The sequence below is a fragment of the Acomys russatus genome, chromosome 12, assembly GCF_903995435.1.
Source record: "Acomys russatus chromosome 12, mAcoRus1.1, whole genome shotgun sequence".
Lineage (NCBI taxonomy): Eukaryota > Metazoa > Chordata > Mammalia > Rodentia > Muridae > Acomys > Acomys russatus.
In genome coordinates this window covers 38,187,827-38,214,325 of record NC_067148.1, presented here as the reverse complement: position 1 = coordinate 38,214,325, position 26,499 = coordinate 38,187,827, and the positions used below count along the sequence as shown (strand labels likewise).

Genomic DNA, 26,499 nt, shown 5'->3' with positions numbered 1-26,499 from the left:
GCCTATCCTCACTGGCTGCTGCAGTGGGCACCTGACATGTTGCTGCAGTGCCTATCCTCACTGGCTGCTGCAGTGGGCACCTGGCATGTTGCTGCAGTGCCTATCCTCACTGCAGTGGATATCTGGGATATTTCTGCAGAGGCTTTGTCTCTGCTTGGCACAAGCTCCATGTCTTACCATGCCTCCAGTGTGTGGTGTTCCAGTTCCTGTGAGTCATCATACTGGGCCACTGCAGTCTTTTCCAGGGCTCTTTCCAAAATAGGACTGTGGAGGGTAGGTTACAAACTCCTGCCTTAGATTCTTCATCAATGCTGGGCCCACAGCCTGCTCCATCTTCCCCTGGGAATACATTCGCCCCCTGCTTCTGAGCCTTGCCAGACTCTAGTCAGTCATGGAGTGGGATTGTTCTTGTCTTCCTTCCATGTTGAACTGAAGGGGCCCCTGAGGAAAAGCCAGTGACCTGCTCTGTATCTTATGCTTCAGGCAGGTGTCTTGGATAGCTAATGAATGAGCAATTCTTTGTTTATTTCTTGTCATCTCTTTTGCCATCAGTTCCCTTAGTGTAGGGTGCCACCTACCACCCTCTGTGGTGCACGGACACAAGTTCCATCAATGTGCTGACTTGGGGCTGAATGGATGGACACAAAGCTCAGCTTTTGCAATGTGGGAAGATGGTCCGGCCACTGGCTTTGAGTCTGGGAGGTGATGGAAGAGGACAGGTGGGTCCTGGCCAGGTGAGGACTGGCTGCATCATCTCAGGTAGAGACCTGAGACATCCATTTGTCAGATAGGTTGGGGGCAACCCAGAGCTTCCATGGCCTCATAGATCCCAGTGACATGCTGTCTAACCCAAGAGTGAAGCAAGTCTGTTGTAGAAGGTTCTCGTCAAACGCCTGCCCCCTAAGGAAGTCCTTGCTGACTGGTCAGCTGCTCCTCATGGGACAGGAGGGAGGTGGTGTCTCAGCCTCTGGGTCTTGAGAGAACCCAGTTCTCTAGCCACAGATTCCATGAGGGGCTCTGTGGGAGGCAGTGAGAGGAGGTAAGGGGAACCTGAGCTTGGCAGGGCCGAGAAGCTAGCTACTTCTCCTCAGAGGGTGGCATAGGTCTGAGGGATGGGGTCTTTAGTCTGGCATCCAGGACTGGGAAAGAACCAGAATCCTCTTCACCCAAGTACCAAACCACCATCTGTCACTGACCTGCCCATCCAGATATGTTGGTCTGGGAATGGGCGCAGAAGGGACATCTTAGGGGTGGTGGGATGGGCAGCTGAAGGCTATCTGAGGTTGACAGGGCATTGAGGAGGTAAGGAGCCCAAGGCAGGTGTAGCGATGTGCCTTTGGCTCTCCTCAGGCAACAGCCCACCCTATGGTGGCAACATCCTTGCAGTTGTGCCAGTAACACACTGCAAAGAAGCCGCCAGGGGATTCTACAGAAGCTTTCTTTGAAGAAAATCACTGTAACCATATCAGGTGAGCCTGTTAATCCTGATGCCACAGGAAACAGCACTGGAGAACAGGGCCTTGGTTGCTTTGGTTTTCATTCTAGATTCCAGTAGCTCTTGAAGCCAATTCATACTTTTCCAGTTTGGTGGAAGGAGGACAGGCTGTGGCCAGTCCCCTAGGGAGAGGCTGTCCAGTGGCCACGAGGGTAGGATCTACCAGTACTTAGGATGCTAAGCCGGTGGCTGGGTCAGGTGGGATCTGGTGTGAAGGCCTCCTGCCCTCTGGAAGGCCTGGCTTCACCTATATCCATGATCCCTCTAGGATGCTAGGGTACAGGTTTGAAAGTGCAGGTTTTGAGGTACTTACTCATATCCCAGATGTGAACAGGGCTAGTGGGAGCTTTGGCCTATGATATTCAAGAGGGAGAGGTTGTAGCCTCACACTCCCAGATCCCATGGGCTGGCAACAGAGAGGAAGGGTGGGGAGGGATGGCCGCAGTCACATGCACAGGGTGACTGGCAGCTCTCTGCTGTGCATACTAATTACATTTTTAATCAGCCAGAAGGAGGCTGCAGCATCAATCTGCCATACATGGCTTGTGAATCACCCTGGAGCTGTCAGGAAGGTCCTCAGCTGATGACCCCAGCTCAGCTGTGCGGTGGACCCTAGGGAGCCCCTTGCCCTTGGTGCACAGGCCACCCTGCTGCCATGCTTCCCCATGGCATTGACACAGACAGCAATTCACACTTGATTTTATTCCATGACAATGATTTGCTGAAACCCCCTATTTCCTGGGCAGGGAAGGGCAATGGGTGGCCTGGGAGAAGTGGGGCTGCCTGCCCAGGAGGACTAGGATCCTCTCTGCTCAGGGAAGCACTGGCCAGGCCTCAGCATTCCCTCCCCTGACCCCCAATCTTCCAGTTCATTTAAAAACTGAGCTGCAAAAGTAAAATAAAATTAAAAAAATAAAAAATAAAAACAAACCCCTGAGTTGTTAAAAACCAAATAAAAAACCCCCTTTGGTGTTAAAAGGTCCAATTCCTAAAAGCCAGCAGGGCAGGGCAGGCACAGGCCTGGCGTGGGCTAGATTTCAGTCCTCAGGCTCCTCATCAGACTCCTCCAGGCCCAGGGAACGCTCAGGGCCCGGCCGCTTCAGGACAGCACTGTACTTGAGGGCTGTGGCCTCTGCCTGCAGGACCACATCCACCAGGGTGAAGATGGTGATGACCTGTAGCAGAGCCAGGCACAGGGAGAGGACAAGGTAGGTAAGGGCCTATAATCCGAGCCAAGTTGACCACTGAGCTTCACTTAGCCCACCTGTAAATGGGAGTCACAGGGCCTGGGGAAAACCAGTGGACCAGATAGTGCTGTGTGGTCAGTGACCATTCATAGGGATCAAGAGAACAGTCTTTGGAACAAGAGGAATACAGGGCCACAGCTTTTATCAGCTTCTCAAAGAATTCTGAAAATTGTGTTTATAGGAGAGGGACATCTCCTGTCTCTATGTACACAGCAGTGGTTTTCAACCTGTGGTTCAACCCTTTGGTAAATCTCTATCTCCAAAAATATTTACATTATGATTCATAACAGTAGCAAAATTATAGTTATGAAGTAGCAATGAAAATAATTCTATAGTTGGGGGTCACAACAACATGAGGAACTGTATTATAGGTCTGCAGCAGTAGGGAGGTTGAGGACCGCTGTTCTAGTGGATATCCCCATAGGAGAACCTGGCAGTCTAAGCCAGGGCTTAGGCCTCGCCTTGGGAGCCTGGAGTGCTTAGGGTGAGATGGGGGCAGAGGAGGCCTAGGGACACATGTGGGAGGCAGAGGGTGGACTCGGGACACAGTTGGGGGCTGACCTGCTGTGTTGGCTCCGCTTCAAGGTCATCAGGCTCCCAGGTGAGAGTGAGCTCTGGCTTCTTCCCCACCTTCTGGAAGTGGTAGGATCGCAGGGCCAGTGCCTGGGGGTGGACACACCAGAGCCTCAGGCCATGGGCTTCAGATGCCACTTCTGCCACGGCCTATTTCTGATTGGCTGGAGGGAGCTTTGTACCTGGTGCCCTACTGCTTAGCCTGAGACATGGGCCACCTCAGCCTGTTTTAGCAGGTTCTGCCAAATCACCTTTGGCCAACGTAGAACCTGAAGGTGACCCAGGACCAAGGGACAACCTGGGAGGGACCAGGGTTCTGGTGGTGACTGTAGGGAAGGGGACAGGCTTGCCTAGGCTTACTCAACTACATGATGGCTGAAGCCCCTGCTGGCGAGAGGCCTAACAGCCCCGGCTAAAAGCCAGGCAACTGCAGAGCTGGCCTCAATCTGAACTCCCATCCTGCTCCATGAACCACAAGAGCCTGATGTTTCCAGCTGCACTTGGCCCTCTCCTGTTCTACCTCCTGCGTCTCTTCCAGTGTAGGGCTCCACGTTTCCCTAGGTACTCTGAGTGTAGGAGTTCAAAGCCAGGGCAGGAGCTGGGTGGAGACTTGGTGACCACAGAGCAGCTAAAGTGAAGCCCCCAACTGACATTACAGCAGGCACCAAGAGGACTTCAAATAGTCACCCAGGGAAGAAGCCAAGACAGAGCAGGCCTCTTCCTCCTCTTCAGGAACACAGTGTTCAGAGCGGTGCTGGCCACCCTCTGGTCCTTCCATATGTTCCTATAAACACCCAAGGTCTCACATATGTGCTGAGTGCCTGGGGCTTTAGGGAAGAGTTTAGACCTGACCCTTAGCCTCAAGTCCTGTCCCAGGCAGGCCTGCCTGGGTGTCTGTTAAGGGATCTGGACCCTCTTTGGCCAGCAGTGAAACCTACTGCTGAAGGGATCTCAGTTTAATCCCACCTTCATGGGCTGTTCTGGACAGGGACACACTTCCCCAACAAGGAAATACGCATAGGCAGGGAGCAGAGCACAATAAGTCCTGTAGGGTTGGGTCTGGCTTGCTGGTGCATGCCTCCCACTTGCACCAGGCACACTCACGTTGCAGTAGATGCGCTTTTGCACCCCAAAGCGCAGCACCAGCACATCAAAGGCTTGGTTCAGGACACCCATCACCATGGCTTCAGACTCCAGGGGTCCACTCTCCTGTAGGAACAATGCTTTAGTCATGGCATCCTCCCAGGGAGGGCCTGCACTGGTGCTCTACACAGGCTCCTGGTGAGTGTGTACCTAGGAGGTGAGGAAGGGGCAGGGGGAGGGGCCAGGCTAGACATTCACCTTCACTAGAACAGCGAAGAAGAGGCCGATGCTTAGCTCCTGAACACGCTTGGAAGCCATGCGGCGGTCATTGCAGTGGTCAGCTTGTTTCTGTAGGGTATCAGGCTCCACATCTGGCTGCCTACTGTAGCCTGGGGAGAGGATGATCAGGGTTGCTACTGTAGGGGTTGAGAAAGGCCAGCCTGGTCTACAGAGTGAGTCCAGCACAGCCCAGGCCACATAGAGAAACCCTGTCTCGAAAAGCCAAAACCAAAACCAAAACCAAAAACCAAAAACAACAACAACAACAACAACAACAACCAAAAAAAAAAAAAAAAAAAAAAAAAGGCTGAATGCTGAGGCAAGGGCTCTATGGTACCAGGCTTAGAGTAAGTCCCATTGCAGCTTCCATTGTCTCAGTGTGGATGGACAGCGTTCAGACTTAGGACCTCCATGGTCTGTGGTCACTTACTCTTTTTTGTTTGTTTTTGTTTGTTTGTTTGTTTGTAGACAGGGTTTCTGTAGCCCTGGCTATTCTAGAACTCCCTCTGTAGTCCAAGCTGGCCTCAAACTCTCAGAGTACTGGGATTAGAGGTGAGTGCCACCATACCCTGCTAGAAAGTGGCTAACTATTGACCAGCAAAGGCCTTCCCAGGCCAGAGTGATGCCCCTTACCCAGAGCAGCAGCCAGGAGGCGGTGTACTATGACATCAGCGAAGCGGCGGATGGGAGAGGTAAAGTGTGTGTAGAGGGGAACGTTGAGAGCATAATGCCGGAACTGCGCCTGGTCCTGCAGCACCCCAGAGCAGAAGTACAGCGCCATCTGGAGAGAGAGTGAGACTAGGCTTGGCTGGGTCTGGTGGGTACTGAGACCCAGAGCCTGGCCCATGGCAGGGTTGGTACAGACCTCCCCTATAAGCTGTAGGCAGCTGATCAAAGCCAGTCAGGCTCTTGGGGCCATCGTTATTCTAAGCAGATCTCAGCAGCTGCCATGGAGGACAGGTGGTGTTTAGACCCCTTTCCCACTCAGTGTACATGCTAGTCATGTCCAGGGATGCCAGGGCTCCATCCATGAGCGCAGTAACTTGGAACAACTCAGAAAACTATGCCCTGCTGGGTATGGAATGTTGGGAACCCTCAGGATGCTGCGTGGCCTCTAGCCCTGTGGGACTAGCCACCTGGGCAGCTATGTAAGGGCTCTTCCTCCTTAAGGCCTGTGCCTGCTGAGTCTCTGCCATGAATGATGCAGATTAGTTGCCTGGGGACCAATCCTCCTTAGGATGGGTCTGAGCAGCCACACTGCATCAGGATTGCAGACAAGAAAACATGGCCCTTTTGGCCCAGGGCTGTGAATTGTCTTCTGGAGATACAAGCAGGTGAGGCTGTCCCTGGCCAGCAGAAGATGCCAATCCCCATAGGAGTGCAGCCCATAAGGAGCTCCTTGGCCTTTGGTTGAGCCAACCCCATTCCCTCTGGCCCTGATCTTTAACCAGTTGATGGACACACACTGGCCCACCGGTTCCACAATACTTGAGTATATGCCAGCCATAGGAGGCAGTTTGTTAGCCTGTCAGCCTGCATCTCTTTGCTTCTGAACAACGGCCCAAGGTGACACACAGGTCTAAGAGACCTGAGCAAAAAGAGCCAGTGAGCTGTTGTAGCCTCAGTACAACCTAGATAAAGTCTGGCCTCAGCCCTGCTGTAGCAGCTGGAATCAGCAGCTACTGCCTGGAAGGACACTCAGTGTTTAAAAGCTCCAGGGTGCCTGGTCAAATGGGCAGCCTGCTCTGGTTACTCCATGTACATAGGCTTGGAATTCAGGGTACAGACCTGCTTAATCTTGAGTTACTTCTGAGGCAAGTAGCTATAGAAAGTGGGCATAGTCTACACGGTAAGTCATGTTTATCTTTGTTTTCAGTGGTAGCTCAGTTCCTCAAAAAGGTGACAGGGGTGAGGAGGAAAGGGGCCCAGGCTCCTTGGTCAGCACGGCTATCTCTGGCCAGAGCTTCTCTGCAGTGGCTGGAGAGCCTTGGGATAGCTCTGGTGTCCTTTTTCTAGATCTCTTGGGAGCTCAGGGCTTCCTCCTCCCACTTTTGTGATTTCCGTTGCTGTGCCCTGTCCTGTCCTGTCACTGGTTACTCCTCGCCATCAGAATCCGAGGAGGCAGGAGCATCCCATGGGGCACAGTCCAAGGTCCTTTAGGCTTCCGGTGAGCACAGCAAGGTGCTCAGCCCCTCTGCTGTGGGCACTGCCTAGGGCAGGGCTTGGGGTGGGGAACAGGCACTGGACATTAGGACCAGAGTACAGGCAGCCAGATCCCTAGAGGCCCTGATGGCTGCATTCTTAGTAGATCCAGGAGCTAGCAGGAAATAAATAAGCTGTGGCTGGCTGAGGCCACCTGACTCTCATGAACAGATTGAATCTGCTGAGAGTGACTGACCCTTGAAAAATGGCCTGCCACTGCCCTGGCAAGTGCTGGGGCCCACAGCTGACCCCATTAGTACCTGTAGCTCCAATTGACCTGCCAATCTACTGAGATGGCTCCCATCTCCAGGATGCTTAGGCCCTGCAGGAACTGAAGTGTAGCTTGGAGGGCTGTGACAGGTTGCTAGGAGCCAGCCCATCTGTCTACCTCATAGCTGTCACCTGACTGGGTACATGGTCCCAAGCAGACTGATTCTCCTGGCCAGACTCTGCAGCTGCAGTAATGGTAGAGACCTTTTCTCTTGTTTGGGGTCAGAGCAGCTCCTGAGGGCGGGAGCATGCTTTTGAGCACATGGGATAGATTCTTCTAGAGCCTATGGTCTGCCTGACCCAGGTGTGCCTGCAGCTTCTCTTGCCTTGTAGGGCCTCTTTACACAGCAGGCTCCAGAGCAGAGCAAGACAGTAGCAGACTGTTTACCCAGGATGCTCGCTGGCCAAAGTTATGGGTCCTACTGGAAACAGGGACAGGCACGGCCCTCCTTACCTGCATGGGTCGGGAGTACATGTTGGTGAGCACCTCTTTCCGGGCCAGAGAATACTTGTCATCTCCAAATGTTTTGGTCAGGCTTTTCTAGAAGCAAACCCCAGAAAACTGTCAGGCTTGGGAAGAGGCTTGGGACTCATTACTTCTGTCTAGTCTCTAGTTTGGGGAGGGTAGAGAGGGGTTCTCAGGCTATGGGCCCAGCCTTTGGTCTATGACTACCTGCACGATACAGGTACAGTGGTCCATAGCCTGTGTCATACAATGGGCCTAAGATCTTTCATGTGGACCCAGTAGGCCAGCTCTCTAGACTGGAGCAATCTTCTGCCCTTTTCACCCCCATCTCCATCTTGGAGCATGGGTGGGAGATCTCCTTTTTATTGGTTAAGCAAGGACACTAGTTTTGTAGCCCTATAAAGTTTAGCTCCAAGAAGGAACTTCCTCTTGTTTCCAGTCAGCCCAGCTCAGCAAGGCCAGGCCAGTCCTTGCTAGAGGACATGCGAGTAGCTACACCTTGAGTAGCCTCCCTTGGTCCAGACCTGATGACAGAGCCTGCCCCTAGAAGAGCCACTTTCTCCATTGCAGGGAGGGACTAGGTGGGACAGAGAAGTTACCATCAGCCCTCCTTCTAGGCTTTCATCCATTTTCTCAAAGCAGCACCCTACCCCCCACCAATTACCTGCCCACCAGCACTCACATTGAGGGCCCCTGCAGAGCTGACATCCATGGGAAGCCCCATCTGGTCACAGAACTCCACCAGGTCACTGAGCATCTTTGCTTGTGGTGGGGGATGCCGACGAAGCAGGGCAAGATCCGGGAAAGTGCGGAAGATCCTGTGGGCCACCGCCATGTTGGCTAGGAGCATGAACTCCTCTACAAGCCTGTTGGGGAGTGGTAGTAGTAACTAGAGGAGTCCTGAAAGCAGGTGACAATGTGTCTGTCCCAAGGTCTTTGCTCGGCTGGTTCTCTTACACCTTAGTTCTTGGTGTAAGAACTTCCTGTGACCTGATCAAACTTGCTCTTCTAGTTTTCTCTTTCATCTCCATGCTTGGGTTCTCCCAGAGTCAGCCTCTCTGTGACTCTGTGTGTGTGTGTGTGTGTGTGTGTGTGTGTGTGTGTGTGTGTGTGTGTGTGTGTGTGTGTGAGACTGTGTGTGTGCCTGTGACTGTGTGTGTGTGATCTCCTTGCTAAGTGGTACTCCTGGGGAACAACCACTGAAGGCGGATACTCCCAGGTCATGCCTGGTCCAGAGATGGTGTAGAGTGAAGACTTGTGGGGGAGACTGGCTGGGCTTCTTCTGGGGCTCACTTGTAAGAAGACTAATCATTCTAACTCCCCTTCACTTCCATGTTAGGACGTGTGGATAAAGCTCTAAATAGGAAAATGAAAGCATGTTAAGGCCCTAGTGGGAAGAAGCAGGGAATGATGGAAGATGGAGGAAGTGTGCCAAGACCAGGAAGCCAGACAAAGCAGAAGTTATTATCATCAACCAACCTGAGGTCAGTTACTTATATTCTGCTCCTGGGCAGGGCACATGCTTATTTTCCCCCCGACTTTATGGCTCCCTTGGCAAGATAAGTAGATTGAACATGAAACGTTCCAGACACTGTGCATCCTGATACTTTAGTCAGGATGTCCTGCGTGGGAAGCACTTGCCCCCTGGGAAGACATGGGCCATTAGAGGCTTTGTTCACTTAGCGGAGATACCAAAGCTGCATGTCAAGCCTTAGGCTTCTCCCACTGAGGCAGCTCCATGGGGTTGGCAGTCTGAGGAATCCCGGGATACATTCCCCTATTGGAGGTTGAGTAGTGTTGTTTGGTCAGACCTGTTATCTAGACAAGGTCTTAGAGGGGAAATCAGATGCAGTGAAGGAGTGTTCCTCTGACCTGCTGGGAGGAAGCTTGCTTCTGCTCTGCCAAGGTGCCTACTAGTGGAGCTGTCTCTACAGCAAAGGCTAGGTAGGTACCTCATCAGTGAGGGTCCCACCAGGGACCCTTAGTTGACTCTTTCACTATGAAGGAGACACAGCTCATGATGCCCACTAGTTTGTAGCCAGAACTTCTTAGGCTATCACCCTGCCTTCCAGTACCCAACCTATCCTTGTGGTTATAAGTGCCTGCCAACCACCGTTATTGATCACCAAGTCTCTGAGACACAGTTTGAATACTGGTCCTATCAAACCATCTTGTGGGACCCCCTAGTGAGTCACAGACCCCCCAATCTTCCTTCCCAAAGTAAGCCTGGGATAACATCTGATCACAGGGCTGGTGCAAAGGCAGAGGAACATGTGTCCTGGGTAACATACTAGGCAGGACTATCAACTACCCAAGACACAGTGGTGCTTTCCTTTCTTCCCAACCACTACACAAATGCTTCACATATCTGGTAATCCTTTGCCCTGCTTCAGCCTCCAGAGTGCTGGGGTGCTGGCTGTTCCTACTCCCACATCTGTGAACTTGACTACTCAACAGGCATTGATATTGTGGAGCAGGCATGTGGCAGACCCTTTCTCTTCACACAGTCCCAGAGTCCTATGGACCAGAACACACAGTTTGTTCCTTGTAATCTCAGGGTTGAGCTAGGACTGCAGTTTATGAGTGAGGCCGGCAGGTGGCAGCAGGGCCTCACATCAGGGCTGTGAGGACAAGACAGGCAGGCAGGCAGGACCAAGAACAGGGCTTGGCTAGTGGCTCAGGATGGGGACTCTCCATGCCCCAACCTACAGGTCAGAGAGTATCTTGGGATGAGCCAGGGACTCTTCTACTTTGCTATTCATGAGCTCGTGGGGAGGGGGCGGGAGTGAGGAAGGGACCACTATGGGAAACAGGCGCTAACAGACCCTAGGCAAGCAGCTTCTCCAGGGACATCTGCACAGCCACATAAGCTGCAGGGACATCTGCATAGCCCCATAAGCTGCCCAAGGCCTTGAGAAAAGATGCATATGGCTAGCTCTGATCACAGTCTGGCATGGCTCTGGATGCACAGGCCAGCCTTGTCCAGGCACACAGGTGTCAGTGGTTTCCATTTCTATTAGCAGCCCTTGACCGTCTGCCCATCCTCCTTCCCTCCATCCATCTGTCCTTTCCTTCCTTTCTCCATCTAAGACAGCAGCCTGTAAACTCTCCAAGCATTTTAGCAAGATCAAAGCATTAACCTAAACACCGTCACTAACCACGAGCATAGCACAGCAATTAAGTTCCCACTCTCTGGGAACTCATAAGGCTCATTACTGTTCTAGGGAGGCTGTGGGGGACCATTTCCCCACACCTTGCCCTTAAAAATCCTCTCACACATGCAAGGAAAAGGGGAAGGGGCAAGTATGTGCACGCCACAAAGGGCCTGACAGATGCTCTGGTCCTGGAGTTCCCCAACTCCCAGGAGCCTCAGGAGTTGTAACATGGTCCCAGCGGAACTGCAGAACGGTCAGGCTGAGACATGGCCTAGCCACCATCAGCCAGAGATCCTGCTCTGGGTCAAGATTCCCTGTGGGGCCAATCACCTCATGGAGGGGTGCTGCACAGGGATCCCCACTCTCACCTGGGGCTAACCAAGGCCCCCCATTGCTGGCACCTATCTACCCCTGGGCAATTCTCACCATGACCAGCAGGGGGCCAAAGGAATTTTCCCTCCCAGGACTTGGGACGTGGCAGGAATCACTTAGAACCCAAGAACTCCCCACCAAGGGGAAGTGGTCAAATATGGGGCACCAGAGTTCATGTCAGAGTCAGTCCCCGCTCTCCACTCAACTGTGGAGAATGTCCTGTCTATTGGTTAGATCTGAGTAGGGGTTCGATGTTTACTGCATGTATTGCCCTTGGTTGGTGCAGTAGTTTGAGCAGAACCCCTGGGCCCAGAAGAGAAAGGATAAGCAGGCTACCAAGATGAGACTTGAGAGCCTATGATCATATAGTGGGGGTGGAGGTCCCCTTCCGTCACAGACATAGGGGAGGGGAATAGGGTGAAAGCGGGAAGGAGGGAGGAACGGGAGGATACAAGGGATGGGATAACAATTGAGATGTAATCTGAATAAATTAAAAAAAAAAAAAAAAAAAAAAAAAAAAAGAACCCAAGAACTTGACCAAGAACAGCCCCAGCCAGAGTTTACAAATTGTGGCCTAGTGGCCCAAAGTCCAGGAACCCCCGAGACCTAGTTGCTGTTTCTTTCTCAGCCAACTGGCTTAGGGCTGAGGGTTCTTTGCAAATGGGTAGGATAGTGGCTGTGGGGCCTCTGACAAGTGAGCTCATCAATTGGGAAAGGGGCGAGGCTGCACACGTAAATTGGCAGCCAAATTCAAATGATGCCCTATGTTATCCCAGGGCAAATGAACCAGACTGGAGCACATTAGGGTTTGGGACTGGGAAAGTGGCTGAGGGCTGTCTGGGTTGCCATGGCTTAGACTTTCCTTCTGGTCTGGGCACCTGCCTTCAGTCTTAGGGCACCTCCTCCCACAGTGACAGCATTGCACAGGCATGAGATCACTCAACCCCGCTGGGGATGGGGAGCTGGAGCCCAGCAACTGCCTGACAACTGCTCTAAATAGGGGCTCAGGAATGGCTGCCAGCCAGGATCACCTTCCAGAACAGCAAGCCAAGCCCCCAGAGATGGGGCCTCAGTCCCAGGCCTGGCATCTGCTGAGCATCTGGAGCCCTGAGCCACTGGGGCCCCACAACTCTGGAGGTCTTGGGTGGGACTGTGCTGTGACAAGAAGCTGTCAGCTAGGACATTAGGGAGAAAGCTCCATAGCCCTCACAGCATCCCCTACCTGTTGTCTGGGCCTGCAAGGCCTGGTGGTGGAGGGAACTGGGCAGGTTTGGGGCTTCTCACCTCAGGGAATAAATGAACCAGGGTTTCATCTCATAACAAGCAACAAACAACCTGCATATAAGTACACATCACAGATGCACATTCCGTACCATATAAGAGGAGCTTCTGCCTAGAACTGAGCTAATACCACTCAAAGATAAAAATGTATGCGGGCTGCCATTTCTATTAGTACAGCACTCTTCACCTGAGGAAGTGAGCATGCTCAGCACAACTTACAAGAGAGATCTGCAGGACGCAGCACCCCACCGTCTGAGGACACTCACTGAGCCTTGTGTGCTTGTGTTCCAAATGTGCTTACTACTTACACATTTCTTAAGATTGCACCTTTCTCTATGTAGGGTCTTTCAGGCTGGCTTGAAACTTGTGATCCTCCTGCTGCAGCCTCCTAGAGATTGGGATTTGGTGTGACTCGCCATGCCTGACAGGGGTCAGACAGAGGTTACAGGGGAAGCATGCCTCTGAGGAAGGCAGGTATGCCAAGCAAGCAGAGAGGCAGTACATTAAATTCCTGGTCTTAAGTAAGTTCTGCACAGACTGTGCTATGTGTGCCCTGGCCTCAGACTGCGCTATGTGTGCCCTGGCCTCGCTAGACCTTGCTCCTCTTGTCTGTGCACCTGCCCTGTTATAACCTCCTTCTTCCTAGAGCAGCAGGGCACGCAAGACTGGCTCAAATGTTCCAATTCTAGAGTTTTGGGTAGATTTCCAGAGGCTTCTCTTGCTCTCCCACCACACTGTCATCACCTTTGTCCAGGTTGTCATCTCCTCTGCTCTGTTGCCTTCACACCAAACAGGTCATGTCCCTCCCAGCAGAAACCACTGTTTAAGAACGGTGGTTCTGCTACCTGGTAAGATGATGTGGTGTGTTTGGAGCTCATCATTCTCCACCTCCATTCTACCACTCCCGATCTACTGGACTTTTGAGGCCCTTTCGGCTTCTGTCCTTCTGTATTACTGTTCCCTCAGCCCAGAGTCCAGGCATGTTGGGGCTACTCTTCTCTCACATCTTTTCTTTGGCTATCACTCAGTCTGGAGGATGGTCTGAGGAATTCTCTCTCAGGATTCCCTTGGTTCCCAGCATAGCACCTGGCCTTCCTGACTGTGATGGCTCCTGGTCCTAGGTTATATCTCATCCCCATCCCTAGTGCTGCATGTACTAGTGTGCAGTTCAACAACCTGCACAGAGTAAAGGACTCCTGGGACAAATTGCATCAGGCTCCAGTTCAGGAGGGAGGACTGCTGGGTCCCTACCCCAGTGCCCTTTCTGTGTAGTCCCCAGGTGCTTCTGACTGCTCAGTGCCCACAGGCAGGCATGCTCATAATTTGGAGTCTCCTGCTCTTCCTCTACAGCCCCTAGCCCACCTACTGAGTACCACTTCCTAAGACACAGCAGCAGAGTTATTTACTACAGCAATGGCTGGTAGGTCTCAGCCTTCAGAGGTACTGTCTCTTTGTTGAACTTCTTACTCACCTTTTCTAGCTGTGGCCTCACTCCACCTTGGGTGCCACTTCTCCTATGGCCCTAGGATACATTTATCTTTCTGGGTGGGAGGAGCTTAATGGGTAAACAGGGAAGTGATCTGCTCCAAGTCCTACAACCCCCTAAGCAGCAGTCTGTGCTCTTGAGGCCAGCTGCCTCTGTGGCAATCAGAATGCCTCAATCCTTCCCTAAGATGCTTCCACAGGGAATTATACTTACAAGCAGGATTGACTCCAAGGGATGTCAAGGAATTAGGAACAAAACATAAAAGCTCCAGGAGGAAAGTTGGGAATTGAGGGTAGAGGCTTGGACTCCACTTGGGAGTAAAGGAAACTGTTTCAAATAAGAACGTGGTAATGGGTGGGTCTGGGGGACAGAAGTAGGGGCAGGTAAGATAAGGGTTGGGGAGCTCATGGCTGGTAGACAGTAGCTAAAGCAGTAAGGGAGCAGCATAGAGCTTGAGCCAGGTGAGCAAGGTGTGTGCAATGGCCCTTAGGAGGCCAGAGCAGAGGGTTGTGGATGAGTTGCAGCAGGCTGTCCCTGGTGAAACACTGCAGAGGCAAAGGGAAGGGAAGGAAAGGGCACCTCAGGCTGGCAAGTAGAGGCAAGCCACTGGGGTGGCAGGGCTGGGGAAGCTGGCTTAGACAAGCAGGGTAGGGTGGTAGGTCAGTGTGGACAATGCTCCATTTAGTTATGGTGAGAGTCGGCATCAGAAGGAAGGGAGCCAGGGGCCTTGCTACTATTTTCAGATGAGCTGAAGATATTCTAAGAGGCAGGAGCTCATGCTATGAGCGAGCCTGCAAGAAGCCAGCCAGCAGGCCATGAGAGGGGAGGAAGGGAAGGGTCACTGTTGTATGTCTCATCATAGAGCAGTTCCCAAGCCAGTGCAGAGGGGGGCCCACTGGTCTCTTGTAGGAAGACTGGTTCACAGTAGCTACTGCTGTTCCGTTACAGACCCTAGAGGTCACAGAACTCATCTCTGACACCACACTGCCGCTGTCAGGAAGACAGGACTCTTGCTCAGTCTTATAGCCAGTCAGGGACAGAGACACTAGATGCTCTATTCCCTGGGCTCCTCACCCAGCACGGTGCCAAAGGGCAGATGAGTAAATCCAGAGCACTGTCCCTGGAGCTGTCGAGCCAATTGGGCTGTGAAGAGAAGAGAAACTACCCTATGTACTAGGAACAGCTACCTCGCTGTGTGTGGCCTGGGGACATGGGTCCTAGGGTAGCCACTGTTTCTGCTCCTAGACCTCAGCTTCTTGAGAGAACAGCAAGAGGCTGGCACTAACCTTGGGTCTCTCCTCAGACAGGGATGTGGTGCCAACTCTGTCAAGACCCAGCCTCCTCAGACTTTGCCTTCATACTTTCTACTCCTCTCACCTGGTCTCTCAATGCTGCCTGGCAAGGGAGGGGGGCCTATGGGATAGTCTACACTCAGATCCATTGTACCTGCTAACCCAGAAGAGGAGCTCACTCTGCCCCTTCCATACCCAGAAGGCTTGCAAAGTGGCTTCAGAAGTGGCCTGGAGCTGAGCTGGGACTGAGGGTCTGGCTGTTGCTGAAACCTCCAAGTACATTCATTTCAAAGACTAAAAGTAAGTGTGAGAAAGGAGGAGCCTCTCTGCCCTTGGCCACCAGGGCATTTGTCAGACTCTGTGGGGATCTCATGATAATGGAATTAGGCCACTCACAGAGATTGTTCAATTAGCTCTTGGTGAAAACTGCTAACTTGGAAATTTGATAAGAATTGCTCCCAGCCAGTTTCAAATTCATTTCTTCTGAAAACCAAATTTTCCCCACATGGGCACATCCTCACTGTGGGCGAAGGAGCCTTTGGGCTCCTTAGTAGCTGTGGAGGCAGCTGCTGGGCCTCTCACAGGAGCTGTGTGCTGGAGCATGGCCCCTTTTCTACAGCTGGGCAGCCCAAGGTGGGGAGGCAGCAGCCGCCCTCACAGGAGACCTGCTGCTCTCTCAGCGGCCCCAAATTGAGTGTAGTGTGGTGGAAAACTGCAAGGGAATGGGGCGTGATGGGAAGTCAGTGGTCCGATCAGCACTAAATTGAGGGCTGCTGGGGGTGGGAAAGTTTTGAGATCTTTGTTGCAGTTCCCTTTGAGGCCAGGCTAGGGCGGAGCTGACGGATAGGGAGCTGGGGAGTGGAGGCCTGGGGGAGGGGCGATGCCTGCAGCAGGCCAAACTTCACAGAACAGGGAGGGATGCCTGGGGAGGAGAGGCTGCAGCAGACTGACAAGGCGCCCATCTTGGCTAGACCACAGGGACACCCCACGTCACAGCTAGGGCCTTTCACTGACCCCTTTCCTCCTGGGCTCCCTGCAACCTGCTCAACATTTTGGACGTTCCCATGAAACCACAGGGAAATGAATGGGGCCTAGTTCACAGGGATGGAAAACCCCAGAGGAGCGGGCCTCTGGAGCCAGACATAACAGGCCTTGTGGGTGAGGCCAGAGCCAGGTTTTCTAGTCTGGGGAGCTGAATCTACTCCAGGCCTTTCTATAGGTTCAGCAGGCAGAGCCCTGCTGCAGTGAGGCACGTTTGAGCCATGTTTTTCTAGTTCAAAAGAAGTCTCCAGAGGCTAGCTGTCCAAGTGCAGCCCTCTGGCCCTGCCAAAGGGAGGCCCAGTGGCTGCGGTAGGGAGGGGGAAGGGATTGCTCCCAGCCGGTTGACAGCACTGAAAGCCCTTTGTCAGCGTAAAGCTAGCCACAAAGCCTTGATCTTCCCAAGGTTCAGCTCTGCACATAGAGGCACGGGGCAGGCCTGCACGTGGGCAGCGGCTCTGGCCCCTAAGCAGAACCAGGCAGCAGTTTGTGCCCTGTGGCCTTGCAGCAAGGGGTAATTGGGCCTTGCTGGCTCCTTTATGATGTTGACACATATGCCTTTCTCTAGTTCCACTGGAGCTGGAACCACTGGGCGGAAGAGGTATGGCCAAGGCACACAGAAGCACACCACCTCAGGGAGCCACTGCTTGCCCAAAACAGCTTTGTGTGCCCCCCCCCCCCCCCAGCTAGAGCCTGGGCTCCCTCTCACACCCAAGTAGAGGAGGCTGACTCAGTAGACCTGCACCAAGAACAGAGCTTGGACAAGCTTAGGGGGAACCAACTGGGTCACCCCTGAATTTGGGAAAGATTGACTTGGGTTTAAAGCTAGAATTTGGGTGTTAAGATGTTCATGGGAGAAGGGTGTTTTCGAATACACAGGTTATACACAACTACAAAAGATAGATAGACAGGACAGAGGAGAGCTGGGTACGCCTGGGGATCTCAGGCTCTGCTTTATCGAAAATGTGTTTTGCTTGCCTCCAAAAAAAATGCTCTTGCCCGGGCTGCTGGGGAGTGGGCCCCATTTTCCAAGGCCACCAATGGTGCGAAGGAAAAAGAATGCAGCCAAGCCCTATGTGTGCTTTGTCATCCAGCCCTACGAATCCTTTCCCAGGAAGAAAGTGTAGGTCTTAATATGCACAGAGGGAAATTGAGTCTCAGAGGCTATAGACTGTGGCAGGGCCCAGATCTGGAGGTGGGTGGGTGGGCACCACTTTGACGTCACTAGGCTTTCTGGAGCTGTGGTGGCTGTGCTAAGTGGGAAGGAGATACAGAGATAAGTGATTCCCTTTGGAGAGCCCTGCTCTAGGGATGGCAAATGAAACCCAAATCCTTGCAGGAATTCTGTCCCCTAAATAACTCCATGCCTTACTTGGCCTAAACCCTCCAGCTCTTTTTCTATAGAATGCTACCCTTTCCTCCCCTTGTACGAGGCAGGCTTGTATATTAGCTTGCCTAGGCAGCTTACTCCCACAGCAAGTCAGAGGCAGAATACAGCTAGATTTGCATGGTGGGGCTGCCCCTGTGGGTCTGGGTCTGTATTCTAACATTGTTTGGTTCCATCCAATCAAGAGGACACTGGAAGTAACTGAGTGTCCTTTCTGAAGTGTAGGCGATCTCTGTCTGGGCAATACAAGACCATCCTGCAGAGGCCGTGGGAGGGACGCTAGTGCTGGGAGCAAGACTCTTCTTGGAGGGAGCCCTGGACTGAGTGAATCAAGCTGCCTGCTCTACCTCATTCCCCTCCCAGAGTGCACACTGCACCTGCAATGAATAGCTCCAGAACCAAGCATGGACTCATTTCTGTCTGCTGGTCTAAGGCTCCTGGGGAAGACCAGAAAAGATGAGAAGAGTAGACAGGCTGCATTCTGGCACAGGTCATAGTCAGAGCTGTCTGAGTTGTCAAGCTGCTGGGTGAACTGCCTAGGGCCCCCTCCACAGGCTTCAGTTTTTGGAGGGTCCAAGGGAGATGGCCCTTCTCACTTTTTCATCCTCTCTATGGCTCTGTTGACATTTAAGGTTGTGTCCGAGTAAGCCATAGCTCCACCACGCATGGGGGAGAGTTCATGAACAAGCCATGGCAGATCCATTCTCAGTGACGTCCTTGTAAATGTGCTCACTCAGCTGCTCTGTCCACAGCGGTCCTGGCTTGGGGTCTCCACCTGTCTGCTTGTGATTTATTTACTGCTATTTTTGCCCCTGCTTTCGTCTGGGCCAGACACAGCTGCCCAACATCACTAACCTAGGTGGCTCAGACAACTCAATTGCCTTATTTCCCAGTACCTTGAACACTATCTAGGACACAAGAGCAGCCACTAAATACTTTTTAATAATGTTAATATTAATAATAACCATTAATAATCAAGCCATCAACATTATAAATAAATGTTTTAAATTAATTATTAATAGGTCATTATAATTATAATTATAATTATTATTATTTATCATGTAGCCTAGATTACCTGGAACTTGCTACACTATAGACCAGGCTAGCCTCAAGCCTATGGGAAATCTTTTGTTTAGTCTCCTGAGTTCTGGGGTTACAGGTGTGCACCTGTATGCAGCAGTGATTATTTGCTCTGTTTATAAAGGACCAATCAATACCTTATGATTCTAGACATGCTATTTTCACAGCAAGACAATGGAGAGTTAGCAAGAACATTAATACCTCATGATGTGACGCATGCCGACAGGTGAGGCCTGAGCCACTAAGCTGTGTCATTAAAACATACAAGAGGCTAGAGAAGAGAGAAGGTGCCTCTGGGTATCTCAGTGTAGGACTTGGGAGGTGACAGAGCTTACCAGCCCCTAACAAAAGCTCTGTTGAGAGTTGTTTGGGGGTTAAGATGTTTTTAGGTCCCATCACAGCGGGTCACTACTTTCATTCTTTTTCCTGACTGGTAAGGGCGTCAATGAAGGCTGATTGGACTTGAGTCCTGACCTTCCCCTTCCCCTGACCAGTTTCCTCTGCATGCTCCAAGCCTAGGGAGGGAAGGTGTGGGGAATCTAGGCCTGACTTGTTTGGGAACTCTAGAGCAGGATATAGGTGGGCACTGAGGAGATGTTTGGGAACCAAGTGAACTATGCCAGAATCATAGTTTGTTTGTTGCTTCATAGAAATACTGAGTGAAAGGCACTATACCTTTTCAAAGGGTGAAAGCAGAGCTCTCCAGAGCTAGGAGCAGAGGTGGCGGTTTCCACAGCGTTCTTTCTGCTTATCCCTGCTAGACAACAGGCGCGTGAACTTAGCAGTCAGACCCTGAGATGGCTTCTGCTGGCCTGATGGGACCTACTGAACTTGCCCTGATTGAATTTTTACTTGTCTGTAGACAGTTATAATTACTTAAACCCAAACAGGGTGAGCATGGTAACTAAGCTCCTTTGTGGGTGACCTGATAAATGAATACTCTTGTCCAAGGGCAGCTGCTCTACTAAAAACATGAAACCCAACAGATTAAGAAAAGCCTCCTCCTGCCTGGACTGTTTCCTCTGAGCTCACACTTGTCTTATCACCCACTGGGATGTGGTCTGTTGAGTCTGGCAGAGCTCATTCGTTATGTGACTCTACAAATATTGACCCATGGTTTTATGAACTGGGTTCAGAGAGCTTTAAATGGATGTGTTCCCACCCAGCGAGTTCTGGGCTTCCCTGACGTGCGCCTGGACCACACCAGACACATATTCACAAGCGGTTTGCCCCTTTCCACCTCGCAGCACCAAGGCACCTGCTTTGTCCTCTCCATGTCACTTGCTCACAGAATACTTGCTCCTCAGATGAGCCCCCAGCTGAGAGAAGCAGTGCCTGCACTTTCCTTCCTAGGCTGGGTGTCTCTGAGAGCCTGGATCGTAGTTCCTTTGTCACCCTGAATGGTATGAACACGAAATACCCCCACAGGTTCATGAGTTGAAGGTTTGGTCGCCTGCTGGTGACACTATTTTGGAAGGTGGCAGTGTCTTTAGGAGGAACTGGGCCTTAAGGGATGGGGACTCTTGGGGTCTATTCCTTGCTCACAGCTCCTTCCTCCAGTCATAAGCTGCTTCCTGGCCAGAGCTGGGTGAACTGTGCTCATGTTCCCATCATACTGCTCAGCCTATTTGCAGGCCAGCTGACCACGGACTGATACCTCTGAGCCCAAGTATATCTCTCCCGTCAGGTATCTGTCATGAACGCTTTACATGCCTATCTCTGGGCCTTTCTTATTTGTGTGCTCTGCACAGTGCTTGGCTCCAGCAGGTGTCCAATCAAGTTTGCTGGGCAAGCCAAAGGATGAGCTTTATGCTGGAGTTACAACAGACACAGTGATTAGTCGTCTAATTTGTAGAAGCCATTTTCTAAGTTTAACGGTGGGGACAGAACTACCTGGTATGGAATACAATCTGCATAGAGGGACTTTGTGATGATTTCTGCACCTCCCGGGCTGTAGGATGGGACTACTGAGGCTCTGAACGACACTGGCTTGGTTCCCATGGTGGGCTGGCCTGAACAGGAAGGATGTGTAAAAATGATGGCAGTAGGTGTGAGGGCTGTGGAGTGGTATCCTCCCATGGATGGCAGCTTTATTTCCTAGCCCACACCCACCCCTACTCCCATCATCATCATCATCATCATCATCATCATCATCATCATCATCATCATCCTGGTCTTGTTAATTCAATAGGTACAGGAAGGGCATTGCTAATCCCACAGGGCCTGTAGAATCTCAGGTGGCCTACTTAACTGACCACCTCCCTCCCAGGTTATCCCAAGGAGGAGGAGGTGATTTCTCAGTTCTTATCTTAGGGACCAACACACTGCTAAGCACTCCATAAATACCATTAGCATATGCACTTCAGATTTCACTTCTTAGATTTGAGAATATTTGCAGAGACTCCCTGATACAAAAATATAAAGTTTGAAATGCTCTAAAAATTTAAAGCTTGAAGCGTATAAGGTATTTGGCTTTTGATTTTCAGATCAGGAATTCTCAACCTACATCATGAAAGCCATCTGAGTAGATGAAGGAGGCATGTTTGGAAGAGACAGAGGCATGTTAAGGTTAAGGACTGAAGGGGGAAAGTAAGCCGTGCTTGCACCAGGAGAGGTATCCACCGGGTGTCTGCCGAGCTGTGCTGGAGAGTCTGTCCTTGCTGTTGGGCACATGGAGTCAGAACACCTGCTCATCACCCAGAACTTCATCCGTGCTACCACTGGCTTTTTCTCAACAGCCTGTGGGGGCCCCAAGTCTGTTCCCAGCACTGGGAACTAGAATCTGGAGAGAATCCAGCAAAGCCTTTTGGTATGCATTCTTCACCTCACAGTCAGAGGCGTCCATATTCCACTGAGTTGCACAGGCAGAGGCAAGACCCGGCCTCTTGCAGTGCTCAGCAAGGGACTGGTGGTTCTGAGACAGAGGGTTATGTTAGCATTCAGGGTCAAGTTTGATGACATCATCACTGGAAAATACAGTGAGAAAAGTCAGAGGGAGTGAAAGGGCATTCTTTTCACTAGCAGAAAAGTGATGAGTGGCATTTCTTACACAAAACATGGTGAGCTCCTGACTAGTCTAGCTATACTGAAGGCTAGAGGACGTCCATTTAGCTTAAGCAGTGGCAGCTCCACCAGGCTCCAGGGAAGGCAGTGCTTCCTGATGGGATGGGATAGGATGGGATGCAGTGGGTGAGTCAACTCAGCTTAGTTGGCAGATGTGGAACACAAACATATGGAGTCTCAGGGAACGGAAAACGGTGCAGAACTAGGAGCTGAGCCTTAAACACAGCTCTGGGAAACATGTCATGTGTCTGCATGGAACAGGCACTTTGCTGTGTGGAGCTCCCAGGGCAGCCTTGGCTCTGACCCATAACCTTTCCTCACCTGGGATGATAGTTCTTTTAAAAAATTGTTATTTAATTAATTTATTCAGATTACAACTAAATTGTTATCCCATCCCTTGTATCTTCCTGTTCCTCCTTCCCTCCCGCTTTCACCCTATTCTCCTCCTCTAGGCCTATGACTGAGGCAGAGGGATGATAATTCTAACATTTGCCTCATCTCCCTAATGATTCTATGTCCCCACAAGGCCTAGTGTTCACAGCTACCACATAGACAGTGTTGAGGAGACAACTGGTGTGACTATCAGGGAAGAGACAAAGACATATGGGGCTTCAGTAAAGTCAAGTGAAAATCCTGCAACCCTGGTCACTTACTGTAAGGCACTTATGAGCACAGCAGAGCTCATAGAAAGCATTTCCAGCTGGGCATGGTACTGCAGGGGTGTAATCTCAGTTACTTGGAAGCTAAGATGGGAGCATCCCAAGGTCAGGGACAGGCAGGCCAACTTGGGACATTTAGAAAGGCTTTGTCTCAAAGTAGGAAATTAAAAATAGCCAAGGATGCAGTTCATGGTAGAGCTTTTGCTTGGTGTGTATGAAGTTTTAGCTTCAATCTCCAGTTTTGTAAAAACAAGCATAACACAACAAAACACCCACACACACTTTTTACATGATGACATAAATATTTTGAATAATCCTCAGTTATGTCTAGCTGATGCCATTAAAAGCATAGTATATACATTAAAGGACAATGTTTTGATGCTTCGCAGACTCCAACCTCTTCCAGGTGAAAGCAAGGGTCTATTATAGAACAAGCATACCCTATCATTCTAAACAGCGCAAATGCTACATATCTCTGCACACCAAAGCCAAGGGCAGACACCCATGAGAAGACGGCCAAGGTGTCCTTTGAGAAAAAATCAGGGACAAGAATGACACAGACAGAGATGTTATAGCTTTTGAGACAGAAGCCCTGGCAGGGTGAGTGGAGCACTGCCACCCTCAGGCCTGACTGCAGAATGAGAGAGAGAGAGAGAGAGAGAGAGAGAGAGAGAGAGAGAGAGAGAGAGAGAGAGAGAGAGAGAGAGAGCTCTAGACAGCCTTTAGGTTTATGGGGTGACAGCACAGTCTCCACATCTAGGGCTAAACCATATTTGCCACCCCCCCCCCAGAATACCTCCTTCAATGTGGTGCCATCCCAACTAGCCACCCCGTTGCTTGCTCACCCTGGAGCCTGGCACAACTTGAGGTAGGGTGGGTCATCTGAGGTTGCCCAGTAAGGTGGGGCTACAAGTCAATGAGTGATCTATGTTTTGCACCTTGGACAGGCTTTGCAAAGTTGTGCCTAACTGGGCTACTTCCTCCCACTTAACTCAGTGGGCACAGTTTGAGCCACTCTGTAAAAGCCCTTCCCAATTGGATGCCCACTACAGGAAGACATACCCTTAGGACAGCTAACATGCCCTCATCCCCTTAACTAAGCCAGGCAGCAGCTAAGTGATTTATAGCCATCAATAACCTTTGTCTGTCATCAAGCATGGCAATTCCTTCGGGCTCTGAAGGCTCGCTGCCCAACCACCAAGAAAAAGCCACAATGCCTCAGAGAGCAGGGAAGCAGCAGTGACGACAGATCAGAAACACTTCCCTATGGAGAGCACAGCCAAAAGCTGAGCAAGCCAAGCATGTCCTGGTCACCTGCCAGGTAGCTGCTGGAGGTGATGGACATGGGCACCTTCTTCAGAGTCAGATCCAACATGTGGTTCTGTGACCTGCTTCCTGTAGAGCTAACCTGTGAGTGTCACAGGCCTCTGGTGCCTGGGGAAGGTGTTTAGAGCAGGCACACTTGCCACTCTCACTTTCTGAATGTGCCTAGTGTCTGGTCCAGCGTGCCAATAGAGAGAGGCTGTTGCTCATGATCTACTCGATAGCAGTGCTGCGGCCTGTTCATTCAATAGGGGACAGGCCCAATGATCACAGCCTCTTCTAGAACGTCTTGAAATCTTAGAGAGGAGCCAGCTTCCTTGAGTTTGGAAGCTCCTGGATGATTATATGCTTAAAGAGCTTGGCTCTGAAGTGTCTCTGTAGTACAGAGGAATGCCTGCACAGATGCCCAGAGATGTGTACCCGCATGGGTACCCAGAGATGTGTGCCCGCACGGGTACCCAGAGATGTGTGCCTGCATGGGTACCCAGAGATGTGTACCCGCACGGGTTCCCAGAGATGTGTGCCCGCACGGGTGCCCAGGGATGTGTACCCGCACGGGTGCCCAGAGATGTATGCTTGCATAGATGCCCACAGATGTTTGCTTGCACAGATGCCCAGAGAAGGCAAAGGAAGCAACTTGGTCAGGCCAGGAAATTCAGAGAAAAGTATGGTTGTGACCAGTATAGATTCAGAGACAATAAAAAGCTGATGATCACCAGCCCTGCCACATTGCTGTAAAAGATGTCACCATATGCTGCAAAGCATCTGGAAAGGCAATGACTGAGGGCACCAAGAGGCTCCTCAGAAAGTCAAGGAAGAACTGCAGTTCATCACAAGCAATTAAGGAGAGAAAGTAGCAGAGTTAAGCAAAGGCAATTTAACCCAAGGGTCATTTAATGCCACCTTGTGTTAACCAAGAGCATACTTTTTAAGGTCTCTGTGAAAGATGAGAAATCTTTAGTTGGAAGAGTTCTTGGTCGCTTGAAGTTTTGTCTTGTAGGAAAATCTCTTGGGTCATCTTTAGGTAGTTATTTGGGCTGCAAAGAGAGGCATGTGGGAAGAACTGAGAAAGTTCTCAGGACCATGGCCGGCTCTTCCCAGAAGTCTCTAGGGACTGTTCGGTTTGGGTCTCTGTGCTCTTCATTTCTCTGTTTCAGTGAGTACAGAAAGATTCTGTGCATCTACCCAGGACTCATAAACTGCAAACAGGACAGCTGAGAGTTGCAAAGTGCTGTGGATCCTTTCTGTAGGCTGAGCACCTGGCCAACAAGACAGTCCTTAGTTGCTCTGGACACCACTGGGCACCAGACAACAGGAGTTAGAATGGCCTAAGAGACCTGATCCTAATAGTGTGTGGCTCATCCAGGAGACCATGGAGAGCAGCATGCAGCCCTCTAGGGTTGCACACAGACAGGCATGGAGGATTTCTTCTAGTTTAAGATCTATGACCATCTTGGTGATGCGTATCAGAAGATGGAATGGAGGCAGATGAGAGGGCCATAGGGGATTTGGGGAAGGATCCACTGGAGAAAGGAGCAAATGCCAAAACAAAACAACAAAAACCTGGTGTGGTGGTTAGTAACTGTCCTCAAGATCTCTGGTGTGATCTTGGAGGTTGCACTTTCAGTATTTAATCACAGACTCCAAAGACATTACTGCCCTAGGCTCTGTGGGCTTACAGATCTCCTGAGTACTGGTTTACCTGTAGAATCACATGTTTCTTTAGAGTATTCATGTGGTATGTTTCATTAGAAATTTCTTTACTATTTCTTGTAATGTTAAAGAGGGCTCTGAACTCATCTCTCCTGATGGGTTTCTCCTGATCTCTGCTTTATGCATTGATACAGGTTAAGGAGTATGAGTTTAAGCATAGTGACACCTCACAGGGAATAAATGTCTCTATAGCCATGGAAAGGGATAGAGGATCAGCCATAAAGTTAGGTCCCTAGGAGACACCAGAGGAGAATAGTTTACTGATGATTCTGTCTGTGGCTATCCTCAATCTGGAGAATTGTGGTTCCTGAGTCTAGAATCACACTTCCGTAGCCAAAGCCTTGGAGACCAGGAACCAGAGACTGGTGCTCTTAACTTCTCCTCCTCCATGTAAAGAGCCGCAGGGCCTTAGGCTTTGCTCCTGTCAGCTAGTCATTACTGCCCAACTCTGGGCTTATACATGCAATATATACAGCCAACAAAGAATTTATATCCTGAACAGGGTAGAAACACACACAAGGGAAAAGCCAGACAGGAAATTTGAAAAAGCCTGAACTCTGACACCTTGCTAAGTGCAATTATATATAGGATTATCAGTTTTATTCCTAGGCCTACACTCAAGCAGAATATATGCATGTGCACCCAAAGGTATACAGAAACAGAATTATCTGTAATAACGTCAAAGCAAAAACAACCCAAACACTGATTGGATTAATGCAGACTAGATAATCAGGTGGTTTTGTTGTTGTTGTTGCTGTTTGAGACAAGAGTTTAAGTAGTTCAAGATGGCCTCAAATTCACTATGTAGCCAAGGATGACACTGAAATCTTTTTTTTTTTTTTCCTGAGACAGGGTTTCTTTGTGTAGCCTTGGCTGTCCTGTAGACCAGGCTGGCCTTGAACTCACAGTGATCTGTCTGCCTCTGCCTCCCGAGTGCTGGGATCAAAAGTGTGTGCCACCATGCCTGGTGACATTGAAATCTTGATCCTCCTGCCTCCACCTCTTAAATGCTGGGATTACATTATACTTGGCTCT

General features: G+C 50.8%; 1 protein-coding gene across 3 annotated transcripts in view; it reads right to left on the bottom strand.

Moving 5' to 3' along the window:
* Positions 1 to 2,103: 2,103 nt before the first annotated feature.
* The window catches only part of Dis3l2 (DIS3 like 3'-5' exoribonuclease 2), a 303,393-nt gene continuing 278,997 nt past the window's right edge, over positions 2,104 to 26,499 (bottom strand). For 2 of the 3 annotated variants that reach the window (XM_051154243.1, XM_051154242.1), the window contains exons 16-22: positions 8,298 to 8,481; positions 7,604 to 7,690; positions 5,311 to 5,458; positions 4,657 to 4,787; positions 4,420 to 4,524; positions 3,304 to 3,405; positions 2,104 to 2,670 (exon numbers count right to left, since the gene is read on the bottom strand). In XM_051154243.1, coding sequence (XP_051010200.1) covers positions 2,533 to 2,670; positions 3,304 to 3,405; positions 4,420 to 4,524; positions 4,657 to 4,787; positions 5,311 to 5,458; positions 7,604 to 7,690; positions 8,298 to 8,481 — 895 coding nt within the window. In that variant the 3' untranslated portion in view covers positions 2,104 to 2,532. The remainder of the gene's footprint in view (positions 2,671 to 3,303; positions 3,406 to 4,419; positions 4,525 to 4,656; positions 4,788 to 5,310; positions 5,459 to 7,603; positions 7,691 to 8,297; positions 8,482 to 26,499) is intronic. The other variant, XM_051154244.1, reaches the window with a different exon arrangement.